This window comes from Physella acuta, unplaced genomic scaffold (genome assembly GCF_028476545.2).
Source record: "Physella acuta isolate Inbredline_101_S28 unplaced genomic scaffold, ASM2847654v3 ptg000017l, whole genome shotgun sequence".
Lineage (NCBI taxonomy): Eukaryota > Metazoa > Mollusca > Gastropoda > Physidae > Physella > Physella acuta.
The window spans coordinates 3,051,566-3,066,227 of record NW_026731537.1 but is presented as its reverse complement, the minus strand read 5'-3'; the positions used below and the strand labels follow the sequence as shown (position 1 = coordinate 3,066,227).

Here is a 14,662-nt window from a genome sequence, read left to right as displayed (position 1 = left end):
TTAAATTATTTGAACTTGTAAACTCAACAACTTAAAATCTATTCATCTAAAGATTAAACGGTGCCAGCTGAAGGATGTTAAAAATAATTATCTAAAAACTTTGTCAACTGAAGCATGTTAAAAATAATTATCTAAAAACTTTGTCAACTGAAGGATGTTAACAATAATTATCTAAAAACTTTGTCAACTGAAGGATGGTAAAAATAATTATCTAAAAACATCGTCAACTGGAAGGTAAAATGCAATCATCTATCCAAAGCTGATGAACAAAACAAAAAACCAGTGTAACCAACTGCGGCTACCTGTGGCTGAAAGAAAGGACAATACAATACCTTCTGGAGCAAGGCTTTTAATTCCTGGGGTCAGAAATAAAATAGATGGGTCAAGTTTGGTCACTCACAACTAAAGTCAATAATTTTCTTCCTGGGGTCAGCAATAAAATAGATGGGTCAAGTTCGGTCACTCACAACTAAAGTCAATAATTTTCTTCTTGGGGTCAGAAATAAAATAGATGGGTCAAGTTTGGTCACTCACAACTAAAGTCAATAATTTTCTTCTTGGGGTCAGAAATAAAATAGATGGGTCAAGTTTGGTCGCTCACAACTAAAGTCAATAATTTTCTTCCTGGGGTCAGAAATAAAATAGATGGGTCAAGTTCGGTCACTCACAACTAAAGTCAATAATTTTCTTCTTGGGGTCAGATATAAAATAGAAGGGTCAAGTTTGGTCACTCACAACTAAAGTCAATAATTTTCTTCCTGGGGTCAGAAATAAAATAGATGGGTCAAGTTCGGTCGCTCACAACTAAAGTCAATAATTTTCTTCCTGGGGTCAGAAATAAAATAGATGGGTCAAGTTCGGTCACTCACAACTAAAGTCAATAATTTTCTTCTTGGGGTCAGATATAAAATAGAAGGGTCAAGTTTGGTCACTCACAACTAAAGTCAATAATTTTCTTCTTGGGGTCAGATATAAAATAGAAGGGTCAAGTTTGGTCACTCACAACTAAAGTCAATAATTTTCTTCCTGGGGTCAGAAATAAAATAGATGGGTCAAGTTCGGTCACTCACAACTAAAGTCAATAATTTTCTTCCTGGGGTCAGAAATAAAATAGATGGGTCAAGTTCGGTCACTCACAACTAAAGTCAATAATTTTCTTCTTGGGGTCAGATATAAAATAGAAGGGTCAAGTTTGGTCACTCACAACTAAAGTCAATAATTTTCTTCTTGGGGTCAGATATAAAATAGAAGGGTCAAGTTTGGTCACTCACAACTAAAGTCAATAATTTTCTTCCTGGTGTCAGAGACAATGATTGGTCATGTTTGGTCAGTTTTGTAGCCAAATAAAAAATCTGGTTGGATCTAGTCATGTTTTTGCTCATAGACATGTATCCACATGACAACAAAGCAAACTTTAAAAATCTGCACTCAGATCTCTCAAACAAATATTGTTTTTATGACAACACAATTTATTCAATTAAGTCAATCATTTATTATTAAATATTAGTACAGACAGGAAAAGCATATTTTACCTGCATATTTCAAACTGAGAATACTTTCCTAATATAATACAGTCTAATACCTGCATATTTCAGGCAGGAAAAGAATATTTTACCTGCATATTACTGGTATGCTTGTCTTGCCCCTCTTCCTCATCTTTGTCTTCCCCTTTAGAAGAGCCGGAGCTGAAGACCTTCTCAAGCTGTAGTAAACACAAGGTTATTTAGTGGCCAGGATGAACATAAGGGTGGGGAGGGGGGGGGGGGGGTGTCATAGATTGTTCAGCAAACATTGATACACAAATATATGAATCAACTTCCCAAGGAGGGTTAGAGGCCAACAACACTGAGTTGCTAAAGGGAAAGCAACAAGGTTATTGAGGCCAACATTTTAGACTTGGTAAGGGGAAGCAACTAGATTATTGGCACAGAGGAATCCATTTTAATAAGCCATTTTTAATTAGACATTGAGAGATTAAGGTGAAATAAAAAGTTAATGAGCATCTTAATTATACAAATACACATTTTCATCTTGAATGTTTACATATAGTGTTTACTGTAAGACAGCACATAACTGTAATGATATTTATCTAAGAGAAACACTTCACTGTCCATTAGCAAACTAAAAACATTTAAACAATGAAATGGCCTTAGTAGTTTTATAAGATACATATGTTTAATAACTTTGTAATACATGTATTAAATTACTGCTGTTTAATCAGCTGTATTAAACTACTTTTTATCATGGTAGAATATGTATTATTAAAATGTTGCTAATTTTTGTATACTAATTAATCTACATTTTAAAACAATCATTCAAACATGTTTAAAAATTTAATTAATCTAAATTTTAAAAGAATTCTTCCAACCTTTTAGCAATTAGTTGAACATAATGAGATACAAAGTCAAGTGATAAGAAGATACATGTAGCCTAAAGAAGACAACTGACCACAGCAGGTGGGCAGTTGAACATCTTAACCTGCACTTTGGGTGGCAGGGTATGGCTTTGAAATAGTTTTAATTTTATCACTCATTAATTTTCAAATATCAAGTGAAATATGTGATGTGTGAAAACAAGCAGAACAACTGGTCATGCAACTAGTTGCTAGTAAATCACAGTCTTTCTAGAAGCTAGACAGCCATCCAGCATTTCTATCAGTGGTACTAGCTGGAGGGCAGAAGCTAGACAGCCATCCAGCATTTCTATCAGTGGTACTAGCTGGAGGGCAGAAGCTAGACAGCCATCCAGCATTTCTATCAGTGGTACTAGCTGGAGGGCAGAAGCTAGACAGCCATCCAGCATTTCTATCAGTGGTACTAGCTGGAGGGCAGAAGCTAGACAGCCATCCAGCATTTCTATCAGTGGTACTAGCTGGAGGGCAGAAGCTAGACAGCCATCCAGCATTTCTATCATTGGTACTAGCTGGAGGGCAGAAGCTAGACAGCCATCCAGCATTTCTATCAGTGGTACTAGCTGGAGGGCAGAAGCTAGACAGCCATCCAGCATTTCTATCAGTGGTACTAGCTGGAGGGCAGAAGCTAGACAGCCATCCAGTGGTTTTAAGTTGAAGGCAGAAGCTAGAACAGATTTAAGTTGCGGTTAGGCATGCAACAGGGGTTGGCAAGTTTTTAGCATGCAGTTTGAACCACCTACCTAAGTCACAAGTATCCAAAACCCAAAATTCTGTTTGAAACTACAATGATAAAGAACGCAGTGAACACGTGACACAACACAAGCACCCAACCAGCCTACACTACTCTCTACACAGCACACAACTACCAGCAGTTTCACCAGTGGGAGCTAGAGTTACCTCCTACAAGTCAAGAAAGACAACTGGAGTTATCTCCCATCTGTAAAGCTATGACTAAAGTATTGACACATTTTGTGTGTAGTTGACTAAGTTAAAATGGCTTGTTTTGCATGTTAATGACACAGGTTATGACACTTAAGTTGTTGCTGTACAAAAATCTTCATTGTGTTAGGATTAAAAACAATGCTGTAGATGAAGTTTGATAGCCTAATATTCTGCGTACAAATAAATCAAGTTTTAGGATTAGCATACAATATTATATGAGGTTTTAATACTGAGCATACAATCATATATGAGGTTTTAATATTGAGCGTACAACTATAACTGATCATTAGATATAAAATATACAATGTACAACATGTTAGTTCCAGTCTAAGTTGTATTAAAAGAGCTTAAGGAATTTCTTAGTTGCTTTAATGGCTGGTATAAACTGAAAGAGCAAATAATGTATTACTTTTTCTAGAAGCTGAAAGCAAAAGCATTAATAAAGAAGGATGAATCATGACAAGTGTAGCGAGGATAGGCGGATAAATGAATACACCTAGATGGAATCAATGTATTACCATTTCTATTCAGTCCACTTGTGATACTTTTTAAACTTTATAATTATTATTTTTTGTGTAATTTCAATTATTTTTAAAATAAACTGTTTTACAAGTAAATTAGAAGTGGTAACAAAGTCTATTAAATCTAACTGAATTCTGAGCTGAACTGTGAATTATATTTTAATAAACTAAATGATACCTTAAACATTAGCGCCATATCTGTTGTATTTAAATTGAATAAATTTGATATTACTAGCTTTTAACTTGTTAACTGATGTCATTTACAATTACAGCTTTAATATTTTTAAAGTGAGTTCATTTAAAAAAAAGGTTAAATTAAATTCTTTATTCTATTTACTTTAATTTAAATAAAATTTCTACAACAACAAAGTTCATTAATTGGTTTCAGTTTTTGTAAATACTTAAATTGTAGTTAAGAGAAATTTTTTGAATATTAGAATTTTTTAAAATGTCTACATTTTTATTTTGTTATTAAACAAACTGTAAAATTATCTAAATAGTTAATTAAAATGTAATTAAACAATAATTATATTTAACAGTTATTTAAAATAACAATGTCGCAACTACTTCAAATAGTTTAGCGCAAAATAATTAAAATATTTCAAGTGTTTATTAGTATTCTAGAACTTTTAAAAAATAAATTCTTGAATAAACAGTGGATAATGAACATAAAAACCTATGGCTAAAACTTGCAGGGTTCTCTGTACTTGACTACCATGGAAAGGAAATGAATGGAATGGAGCAGCTAATTGGGCTTGATGAATCAAGAGTAAAAGATGTTGGAAACTTAAGAGCGTGCAATGCTGCGTGCTGGCTTGCAGTTAAAACTTAGTCGTACATTTAACAATTTCTGTAACTTTTTAGGGTCCCGAGGAACAAACTTCCTTTCTTTGGGTGGAAGAATGAAGAAACTCTCCAACTGAAAGGAAAAAAATCATAAAAGGAAAAAAAAGAACAAAAACCTAAGTTGGATATAACAAGTGCTTGAGTTAATGAAGCTTACGTCAATGTAGTATGTAATCAATCTTGTCTAATCTACATACAGGTTCACATCCACTGATACAGATAATTAGAAGCAAAGATTATACAATAAAAGGAGATTAATCCTATTGATAAGCAACACAGCAGTGGTAGCTAATCTATTGAACAATTCAGTGAAAAATGTGAAAGTTTTTAAAAATATTTACATGTCAATTAAAAAAATCTAAAAAGACTAAGAAAAAATATAAGAAAAAAATTTGAAATCCAATGAAATATTAATCTGATTTTTACAGAAGTTTAAAAATAGATGATCATGTGCTGTATTGACAGGTTGCTTGTTAGAATAATGATGAATCATGGTAATAAATTGTAAGGATGTTTGACATGATCAAGTTTGATAGCAATATGTTTAGATTATATCTAGCATAACTGTTTGGCAAGCCTAGGCTATTGAGATGTTGAGATGGTCAGATGGGGGTATGTGACAGATGGGGGTGTATGACAGATGGGGTTGTATGACAAATGGGGGTGTATGACAGATGGGGGTGTATGACAAATGGGGGTGTATGACAGATGGGGGTGTATGACAGATGGGGGTGTATGACAGATGGGGGTGTATGACAGATGGGGGTGTATGACAGATGGGGGTGTATGACAGATGGGGGTGTATGACAGATGGGGGTGTATGACAGATGGGGTGTATGACAGATGGGGGTGTATGACAGATGGGGTGTATGACAGATGGGGGTATGTGACAGATGGGGGTATGTGACAGATGGGGGTATGTGACAGATGGGGGTATGTGACAGATGGGGGTGTATGACAGATGGGGGTGTATGACAGATGGGGGTGCATGACAGATGGGGGTGTATGACAGATGGGGGTGTATGACAGATGGGGTGTATGACAGATGGAGTGTATGACAGATGGGGGTGTATGACAGATGGGGGTGTATGACAGATGGGGGTATGTGACAGATGGGGGTGTATGACAGATGGGGGTGTATGACAGATGGGGGTGTATGACAGATGGGGGTGTATGACAGATGGGGGTGTATGACAGATGGGGTGTATGACAGATGGGGGTTTGTGACAGATGGGGGTGTATGACAGATGGGGGTGTATGACAGATGGGGGTGTATGACAGATGGGGGTGTATGACAGATGGGGGTGTATGACAGATGGGGTGTATGACAGATGGAGTGTATGACAGATGGGGGTGTATGACAGATGGGGGTATGTGACAGATGGGGGTATGTGACAGATGGGGGTGTATGACAGATGGGGGTGTATGACAGATGGGGGTGTATGACAGATGGGGGTGTATGACAGATGGGGGTGTATGAGAGATGGGGGTGTATGACAGATGGGGGTGTATGACAGATGGGGTTGTATGACAGATGGGGGTGTATGGCAGATGGGGGTGTATGACAGATGGGGGTGTATGACAGATGGGGTGTATGACAGATGGGGGTGTATGACAGATGGGGTGTATGACAGATGGGGGTATGTGACAGATGGGGGTATGTGACAGATGGGGGTGTATGACAGATGGGGGTGTATGAGAGATGGGGGTGTATGACAGATGGGGGTGTATGACAGATGGGGGTGTATGACAGATGGGGGTGTATGACAGATGGGGTGTATGACAGATGGGGGTGTATGACAGATGGGGGTGTATGAGAGATGGGGGTGTATGACAGATGGGGGTGTATGAGAGATGGGGGTGTATGACAGATGGGGGTGTATGACAGATGGGGGTGTATGGCAGATGGGGGTGTATGACAGATGGTGGTGTATGACAGATGGGGGTGTATGACAGATGGGGGTGTATGACAGATGGGGGTGTATGACAGATGGGGGTGTATGACAGATGGGGGTGTATGACAGATGGGGGTGTATGACAGATAGGGGTGTATGACAGATGGGGGTGTATGACAGATGGGGTGTATGACAGATGGGGGTGTATGACAGATGGGGGTGTATGACAGATAGGGGTGTATGACAGATGGGGGTGTATGACAGATGGGGGTGTATGACAGATGGGGGTGTATGACAGATGGGGGTGTATGACAGATGGGGGTGTATGATAGATGGGGGTGTATGACAGATGGGGGTGTATGACAGATGGGGGTGTATGACAGATTGTATGACTGTAGAAGGTGGGCAACAGATTGTATGACTGTAGAAGGTGTGTGACAGATTGTATGACTGTAGGTGTGTGACAGATTGTATGACTGTAGAAGGTGTGTGACAGATTGTATGACTGTAGAAGGTGTGTGACAGATTGTATGACTGTAGAAGATGTGTGACAGATTGTATGACTGTAGAAGGTGTGTGACAGATTGTATGACTGTAGAAGGTGTGTGACAGATTGTATGACTGTAGAAGGTGTGTGACAGATTGTATGACTGTAGGTGTGTGACAGATTGTATGACTGTAGAAGGTGTGTGACAGATTGTATGACTGTAGAAGGTGTGTGACAGATTGTATGACTGTAGAAGGTGTGTGACAGATTGTATGATAGTAGAAGATGTGTGACAGATTGTATGACTGTAGAAGGTGTGTGACAGATTGTATGACTGTAGAAGGTGTGTGACAGATTGTATGACTGTAGAAGGTGTGTGACAGATTGTATGACTGTAGAAGATGTGTGACAGATTGTATGACTGTAGAAGGTGTGTGACAGATTGTATGACTGTAGAAGATGTGTGACAGATTGTATGAATGTAGAAGGTGTGTAACAGATTGTATGACTGTAGGTGTATGACAGATTGTATGACTGTAGAAGGTGTGTGACAGATTGTATGACTGTAGAAGGTGTGTGACAGATTGTATGACTGTAGAAGGTGTGTGACAGATTGTATGACTGTAGAAGGTGTGTGACAGATTGTATGACTGTAGAAGGTGTGTGACAGATTGTATGACTGTAGAAGGTGTGTGACAGATTGTATGACTGTAGAAGGTGTGTGACAGATTGTATGACTGTAGAAGGTGTATGACAGATTGTATGACTGTAGGTGTGTAACAGATTGTATGACTGTAGAAGGTGTGTGACAGATTGTATGACTGTAGAAGGTGTGTGACAGATTGTATGACTGTAGAAGGTGTGTGACAGATTGTATGACTGTAGAAGGTGTGTGACAGATTGTATGACTGTAGAAGGTGTCTGACAGATTATATGACTGTAGAAGGTGTGTGACAGATTGTATGACTGTAGAAGGTGTGTGACAGATTGTATGACTGTAGAAGGTGTGTGACAGATTGTATGACTGTAGAAGGTGTGAGACAGATTGTATGACTGTAGAAGGTGTCTGACAGATTGTATGACTAGGTGTGTGAAAGATTGTATGACTGTAGAAGGTGTGTGACAGATTGTATGACTGTAGAAGGTGTCTGACAGATTGTATGACTGTAGAAGGTGTGTGACAGATTGTATGACTGTAGAAGGTGTGTGTGACAGTTGAAGACAATACTCAAGCCCCCTGTCTGAAGGTGAGCAAGTGCAACAACATCCAGCAGCCATGCTAACTAACCTTGACATGAATGATGACCGAGTACTCCAGGATAGGCAAGATGAGATCAGTCAATCTCTTAGATAAACTTATCACACAGCCCCATTCACAAGCATCACAACCTTGCATATCTAATCACTAGTAGCTAACATGTATGTCATAAAGTCAGTGCTAATTACATTAGCACATTGTCAGTAACTCCCTGTGACACAAAAGTCATCTCTCAAATATGACGACATATGACATATGACTCCATCCTCTCAAAGAGAACAAAAGACCCCTTTCTCCCAACTAAAACATCTGATCCCTTTCTCTCAAACGTGACATACGACTTCTTTCTCCCAAATATGCAACATGACCCATTTTCTCTCAGATATTTCACTCATGACGACCCCTTTCTATAAAATCTGACACATGAACACTTTCTCTAATGTATGACACATTAAAGCTAGTGTGTATAGGCTTAAATGTTCATATTGATTACTGAAAGCAGTTGTAGAAACCAGTTTTTTATCCAGTGAAATCAGCTTGAAATAGTTGCTTTAAGTTAAGGTAAGCTCAAACAATGCTCTGTGTACATTGGTGTTACAATTGTTTAGATATTTCATTATCTTCTGTATAAAGCTTTGTTAGCTCAAAGCAATTAGACTCTAGTCCACTCTATTGCAGTTCAATACAAGTGTATCACTCTGTATAGCGAGATAATTTAATCAGGCAAACACACTGGATATACAGAAAAATATACATATTCATTATGTTTGGATTCTATGGAACAAATTTTGTTATAACATTTAAAAATTCAACTGATTTGTTAAATGTTTTCTTGTAAAAAGCAGTGCTAATTAGGGTCATCACAATGACCAGCACTTGTAAGCTTTTTTAGCAACGTATTTGGTCAACTTGTACATTTTTAAGGCATTTTAATTTTTTCTTATTAAAGTAAGTCTATTTACATTTTGCTGTAACGCATCATTGCATTAATTCTAAATCATTCATAAATTTCTTCAACAATATTTTTTATCTAAGTTTTTTTAAATTTATGTTTTGGTGTGAGCATAAAATGTAAAGAATGAAATACTACCTACCAACATGACCTAACAAAAGAAAGAAATCATCATTAGAGGCCTAACTCGTTATTTTTTAACAGTAACCTTTATCAATATTCTCCAAAAAATCATCATCATTGCAATCTTAATCCATCATTTTTATAACCCATTCCCTTATCATTATAACCAGTATTAATCTTATTCATAATCTTAATCAGGAGAACTCTGACACAGAGACATGTATGATTGTGGCCCTTCTAACATGTTGAAACATCTAAATTACACATGTCTAATAGCACAGATCAACATCAAAACCTTAAAACAATAAAACTCTGGCTAGCAGAGGAAACTACCCTGAGAGCAGTTTGTCCCTGGGTGGGTTGGAACAGGAAATTGCAGATTTAGTAAACAGAGAACAGTCACATATTAGCCAGTGGTTCCCAAATGTTAGAGATGGCTCCTGGTCTAAGTGTGAGCTAGACCTACAACACATGTGTAGCACCCTACCAACCCAGCTCACCACTCCAAGACTGGGAACCACTGAGCAACAGTTTTATTAATATTAGGCAGGGGACAAACAGGCACAGAAATGTGGGTTTTGTCTGTTGTCTGCAGCCAGGGGGGGGGGGGGGGGGGGGGGGGGGGGGGCGGCACACAAAAATATGCAGTAAGTTAAAGGGCAGGTAACTCCTGTGGGAAAGTTGGTCATCACCTTCAGCTCCAATGAACCTCAAATTGCAAACCCAAAATTTGGATGAAGAAAAAAAATTTTTTTTAAAATACAACTGAAAAGATATAACAGTGTAATAAACCATGACATAGCTAACAAATATTGAACAAATACAAATAATGAGACAAATACAAATCTGCAGTGTGGACACCCATACACCAATACAAACCAGACACGGTGCCTGTTATACAGTGATACATACCACTAAAAACTCCTGTTTGTCCACTATTTGGTTGCCATCTGTGTCAAACATATTAAAAGCTATACGGAAACCAGAATGGGGCTCTGAAAATGGAAATAAATAATTTTTATTAGCTTAAAAGAAAAACTGCTATTAGGTTTACAAAATTGCATAAAACTTGGCTACGTCTTTACACATAAAAATATGCTCTAATAATTTAACTTTTCACTCATAATTACTTTTGCCATGTATTAATTACTTATGATTCTTTAGTAATTAATACACGGCAAAAGGGGAATAACTTCAGTACCTGAGTTGAGATTTTTAACATTTACAGAGTTGTGTCCCTTGGCACACACTTTTGCTCATTGCCCACAGATATTTTTTTTTTTAAAACTCGTGTGGTGATTGGGGCTTTAATGGTGGCTGGGGCGTTACTGACCACTTGGGGTGTAAAAACAGCCACACAACACACACACACTGACCACACGTAAAAACAGCAACACAATGCACACACTAACCACACGTAAAAGCAGTCACACAATACACACTAACAACACGTTAAAACAACCACACAAACTACAAACTACACCACTACCCACATTATAAAGATATGATCCAGTCCCCTTTAAATTAATGTTACATCAGTGAATGTGTGTGTGTCGTGGTGGAGGGCGGGTGTCGTGGTGGAGGGCGGGTGTCGTGGATGTGACGGATGGGATGTCTAGTACTGTGCGACATCTTGTAAAGAAGGGGGGGGGGGGCTAGTAAAACGAAACGATGTGTCGGGGCTTACGTATTCGTTTGCTGATTGCTATAAATTATACCACGACGCCATCTATAAATAGCAGTGAGCAATTGAATAGCAGAAGTAGAAAGGCTGACCTATTTTTAAACAAGAACAAACAGTCAACAAATGACATCACATATCCCACTTGATGTTACATGTACATTTCAAATTTTAAACTTATCTGGTATAGATTTACTTCGCTCCATTAGACAAGACGTAGCTATTGCAGCAGTATTTCATACAAGAGTGTGTACGTTTTCTAAAAAAACAAAGCTATTCTGGCGGTATAAAACTTACTACATCAATGTCATTTTACATAACCGCGTGAATGTACTGGCAATATTTGCTAAAACAGTATGAATGTAGTCTATAAAGCTGGTAGTAGTTTCTGTGTAGCCTATTTACCATAGCAGCGGACAAAGTACATTGAATAGAGCCCATGTTTCACACACCTTCCACTGTTGATGTTGGCCAGTTGCTACTAGAGCTGTCTTGATGACGGCAGAGTTTTACTGTGTACATTTGACGGGAAAACGGCACTATGGAATTTTATTTTTTTCATTTTATACAAGTAAACTTAGAACTTGTGGGCGGGCGTTCAGCAAACAAAGATTTTACAACAGGATAGGTGTGGGGGAGGGGGGGGGGGTATATCCGTGTTTTGTATCATCATTATAAATAGAAAGTGTGTGGGATCCACGATAACGCGTCTGTAGGCAGTTCTTGTGTCAACTCTACATCCCTAGGGTCTATTTTAATAAAAACCCACACAACCAGTGTCCAATTTAGTAACTTTATCCCACACTACAAATAGTTCATTTAAATCAACTCGATTATTCTCCCCTGAAATTTAAAACGGTTTATAATTATGTTGAAGTCATACAACTTTTAGCACAGGAATAAAATCCAACACGTTAAAATCTAATGACGTAGAGTGGTTTACAGACTAAGCCTTGAGTGTGGCAAGTCTCCAGCCTATCAAACCATTCACATGTAATGCTGATGGAATGTGTAGGCTACAGTCACAAGGGAAAGTCTCCCCACATAAGCAGTCAGACATGACGCTTGAAGCGGCATCCATTGTATAGCCATCTTTACAAGACGCCAGTAGCCATAAGGTTTGTTGGTAGGCCATCCTTACAATACACGAGGAAAAGTTGCCGAGCGGTACAGCCTGTACAATAAGACTGTCGTCTCTAGCGGCGTTAACACTTTCATCATTGCTGCATCTTACACAGGTCATCGTTTGTACACACGGCCCTAATGTGTCCATGTCGCCACATGTACACACTATCCTAATGTGTCCATGTCGCCACATGTACACACTGTCCTAATGTATCCATGTCGCACAATGTACACACTGTCCTAATGTGTCCATGTCGCCACATGTACACACTGACCTAACGTGTCCATGTCGCCACATGTACACACTGACCTAACGTGTCCATGTCGCCACATGTACATACTGACCTAACGTGTCCATGTCGCCACATGTACACTGTCCTAATGTGTCCATGTCGCCACATGTACATACTGACCTAACGTGTCCATGTCGCCACGTGTGCATAAGGTCATTTTGCGTGTACACAAACTGACATGTACATATGATCTGATAAACTGTATGTGTACATGTCACCACATGTAAACACAACATTTTCATTACGTATCCATCAACTGATGACCTTGACACGTAAACAGAGAAACAAAATTCCCCTTCCTCCCTTCCCCCCAAACAATGCTCTAGAACAAGTCTATTCAGAAGTCCCGTTAACAATGACCTATATTTAGAGCCGATCTCCCCCCGGCATGTCTGGATCCTCGCCTTGGTCTCGATTGGGTTAATGTTCCCTATAAGATGTAATCCTCGCTTCCCCAGACACGGAAGCCGAGTGCAGTAACTAAACTAATCAAAGTGTCGCCACGGAGTGTGAAGTATTTTTTTTACGTCGCCCACGTTACGATGTTACAAGAAAAAATAACCTGCCATAAAAACGGCATGTTAAAAAAAAAAAAAAACTGGGTCTCGGCTTTATCTGACGGTAAACAGGTTGGTTCACGCGCTGGCGTGTGTCGTCATGTTCAGGGGAAGCTACCGTCACAACAGGTGACCCAGCTGCGATCAGCAGTCGGAAAACAGCAGGTTTTTAAATACACGGATACATTGGGCTTTTTTGTTGGGCTTTTTTTTTATTTGGGGGGGGGGTATGAATGCTTTACCTACACTAATTTTTAAAAAAATATAAAACCGTTAAATGGATTGACTGATTTTTATGGCGAATATAAAATACATCCACATGCCCACGTTACTGATGAGTTTTCCTTAAACCAAAGGATAGAAAAGATTGAATACTTGACTGTACTGAGTGTTCACTGTTACAAACCGTAGTTTTCTAACGTCACGCTGGTTAGCGATGGAAAACAAGGACACAAGAGTTAAAGATAAGTGACACATCTTTTGGTTTAACAAAAGGAAAATGTCAGTAAAATGAAACGGACACGTTAATGCTAACCAATGACTAGCCGTCGGTGGTCAGGTCTTTGTCATAGAGTGGGCTACTGGACAGAGCTGAGAGGGTGAGTAGAGAAGGGGGGGGGGCTAACCTGCGATCATTCAACTGAGACCTGCGTGTAACACGAGACCAGAAAACGTGCTAATGTCCCACCTAGACCCCCGCGGCACTGTCGCTTTCACCCCCCCCCCCCCCCACACACACACGGTACACACACACACACACACACACACACACGGCACAATGCGACCCGGTCAAACACCCGACTGGGTGGCTTCACGTGAAATAATGGAGTAGGGGGAGAGGGGGGGGGGGGGGTAAGATGTACAGCGAATCAAAGACGATCTGGTTAGATTTATAAACATAGGATACTACTTAGAGGTTGGGGGTTAACATGCTCAAGCTGTTAATTAGAGGAGATGGGGTGTTATAGAGAGAGTTGATACACGGGTTAATTGACTGTTGATATATTAGAAGACCGGTGTTGTAGAGAGTTGATACACGGGTTAATTGACTGTTGATATATTAGAAGACCAGTGTTGTAGACAGTTGATAATTAGGAGGGTGTGGGGTGACGTTGAAATAGAAACATAATTTAAATGAAAATATATATTAACCAGTGTCCGCTCCCCGGAAATTTCATTAGACATCAGAAATGTACTGATACTTTAGTCGATACAAAGATGATAGATGAATTGATACTTTCGTTGATACATGAGTTGATAATCAGTTGATGAATCAGTTAATACATTAGTTGATAAACTAGACGATGTTAGTTGATAAATTAGTTAATAAGCTAGATGATGGCAATCGATAATTAAGTAGCTAGGTTAGATGGTATCAGGTGATATACCAATTGATAAGCTACTTGATAGGCTAGTTGATAGTTCCAAGCAAATATCAAGGCTGCTAGATCCCGAACAGCGCCTCTATTTGGAGGCAACCATCTGTCAGCGCCGAAATGTTATTGATCGAGTGGACATTCCGTAGGTGCTCGTAATACGACCACCTCCACCAAATGGGGGGAGGGGTGC

At 39.0% G+C, this 14,662-nt stretch overlaps 1 protein-coding gene across 6 annotated transcripts in view; it reads right to left on the bottom strand.

Moving 5' to 3' along the window:
- The window catches only part of LOC131938281 (calcium uptake protein 3, mitochondrial), a 73,091-nt gene that overhangs the window by 7,661 nt on the left and 50,768 nt on the right, over window positions 1–14,662 (bottom strand). For 3 of the 6 annotated variants that reach the window (XM_059296303.1, XM_059296258.1, XM_059296268.1), the window contains 4 exons: window positions 10,350–10,432; window positions 4,715–4,795; window positions 1,616–1,702; window positions 333–356 (listed from right to left, as the gene is read on the bottom strand). In XM_059296303.1, the coding sequence (XP_059152286.1) occupies window positions 333–356; window positions 1,616–1,702; window positions 4,715–4,795; window positions 10,350–10,432 (275 nt within the window). The remainder of the gene's footprint in view (window positions 1–332; window positions 357–1,615; window positions 1,703–4,714; window positions 4,796–10,349; window positions 10,433–14,662) is intronic. The other 3 variants (XM_059296286.1, XM_059296277.1, XM_059296294.1) reach the window with 3 other exon arrangements.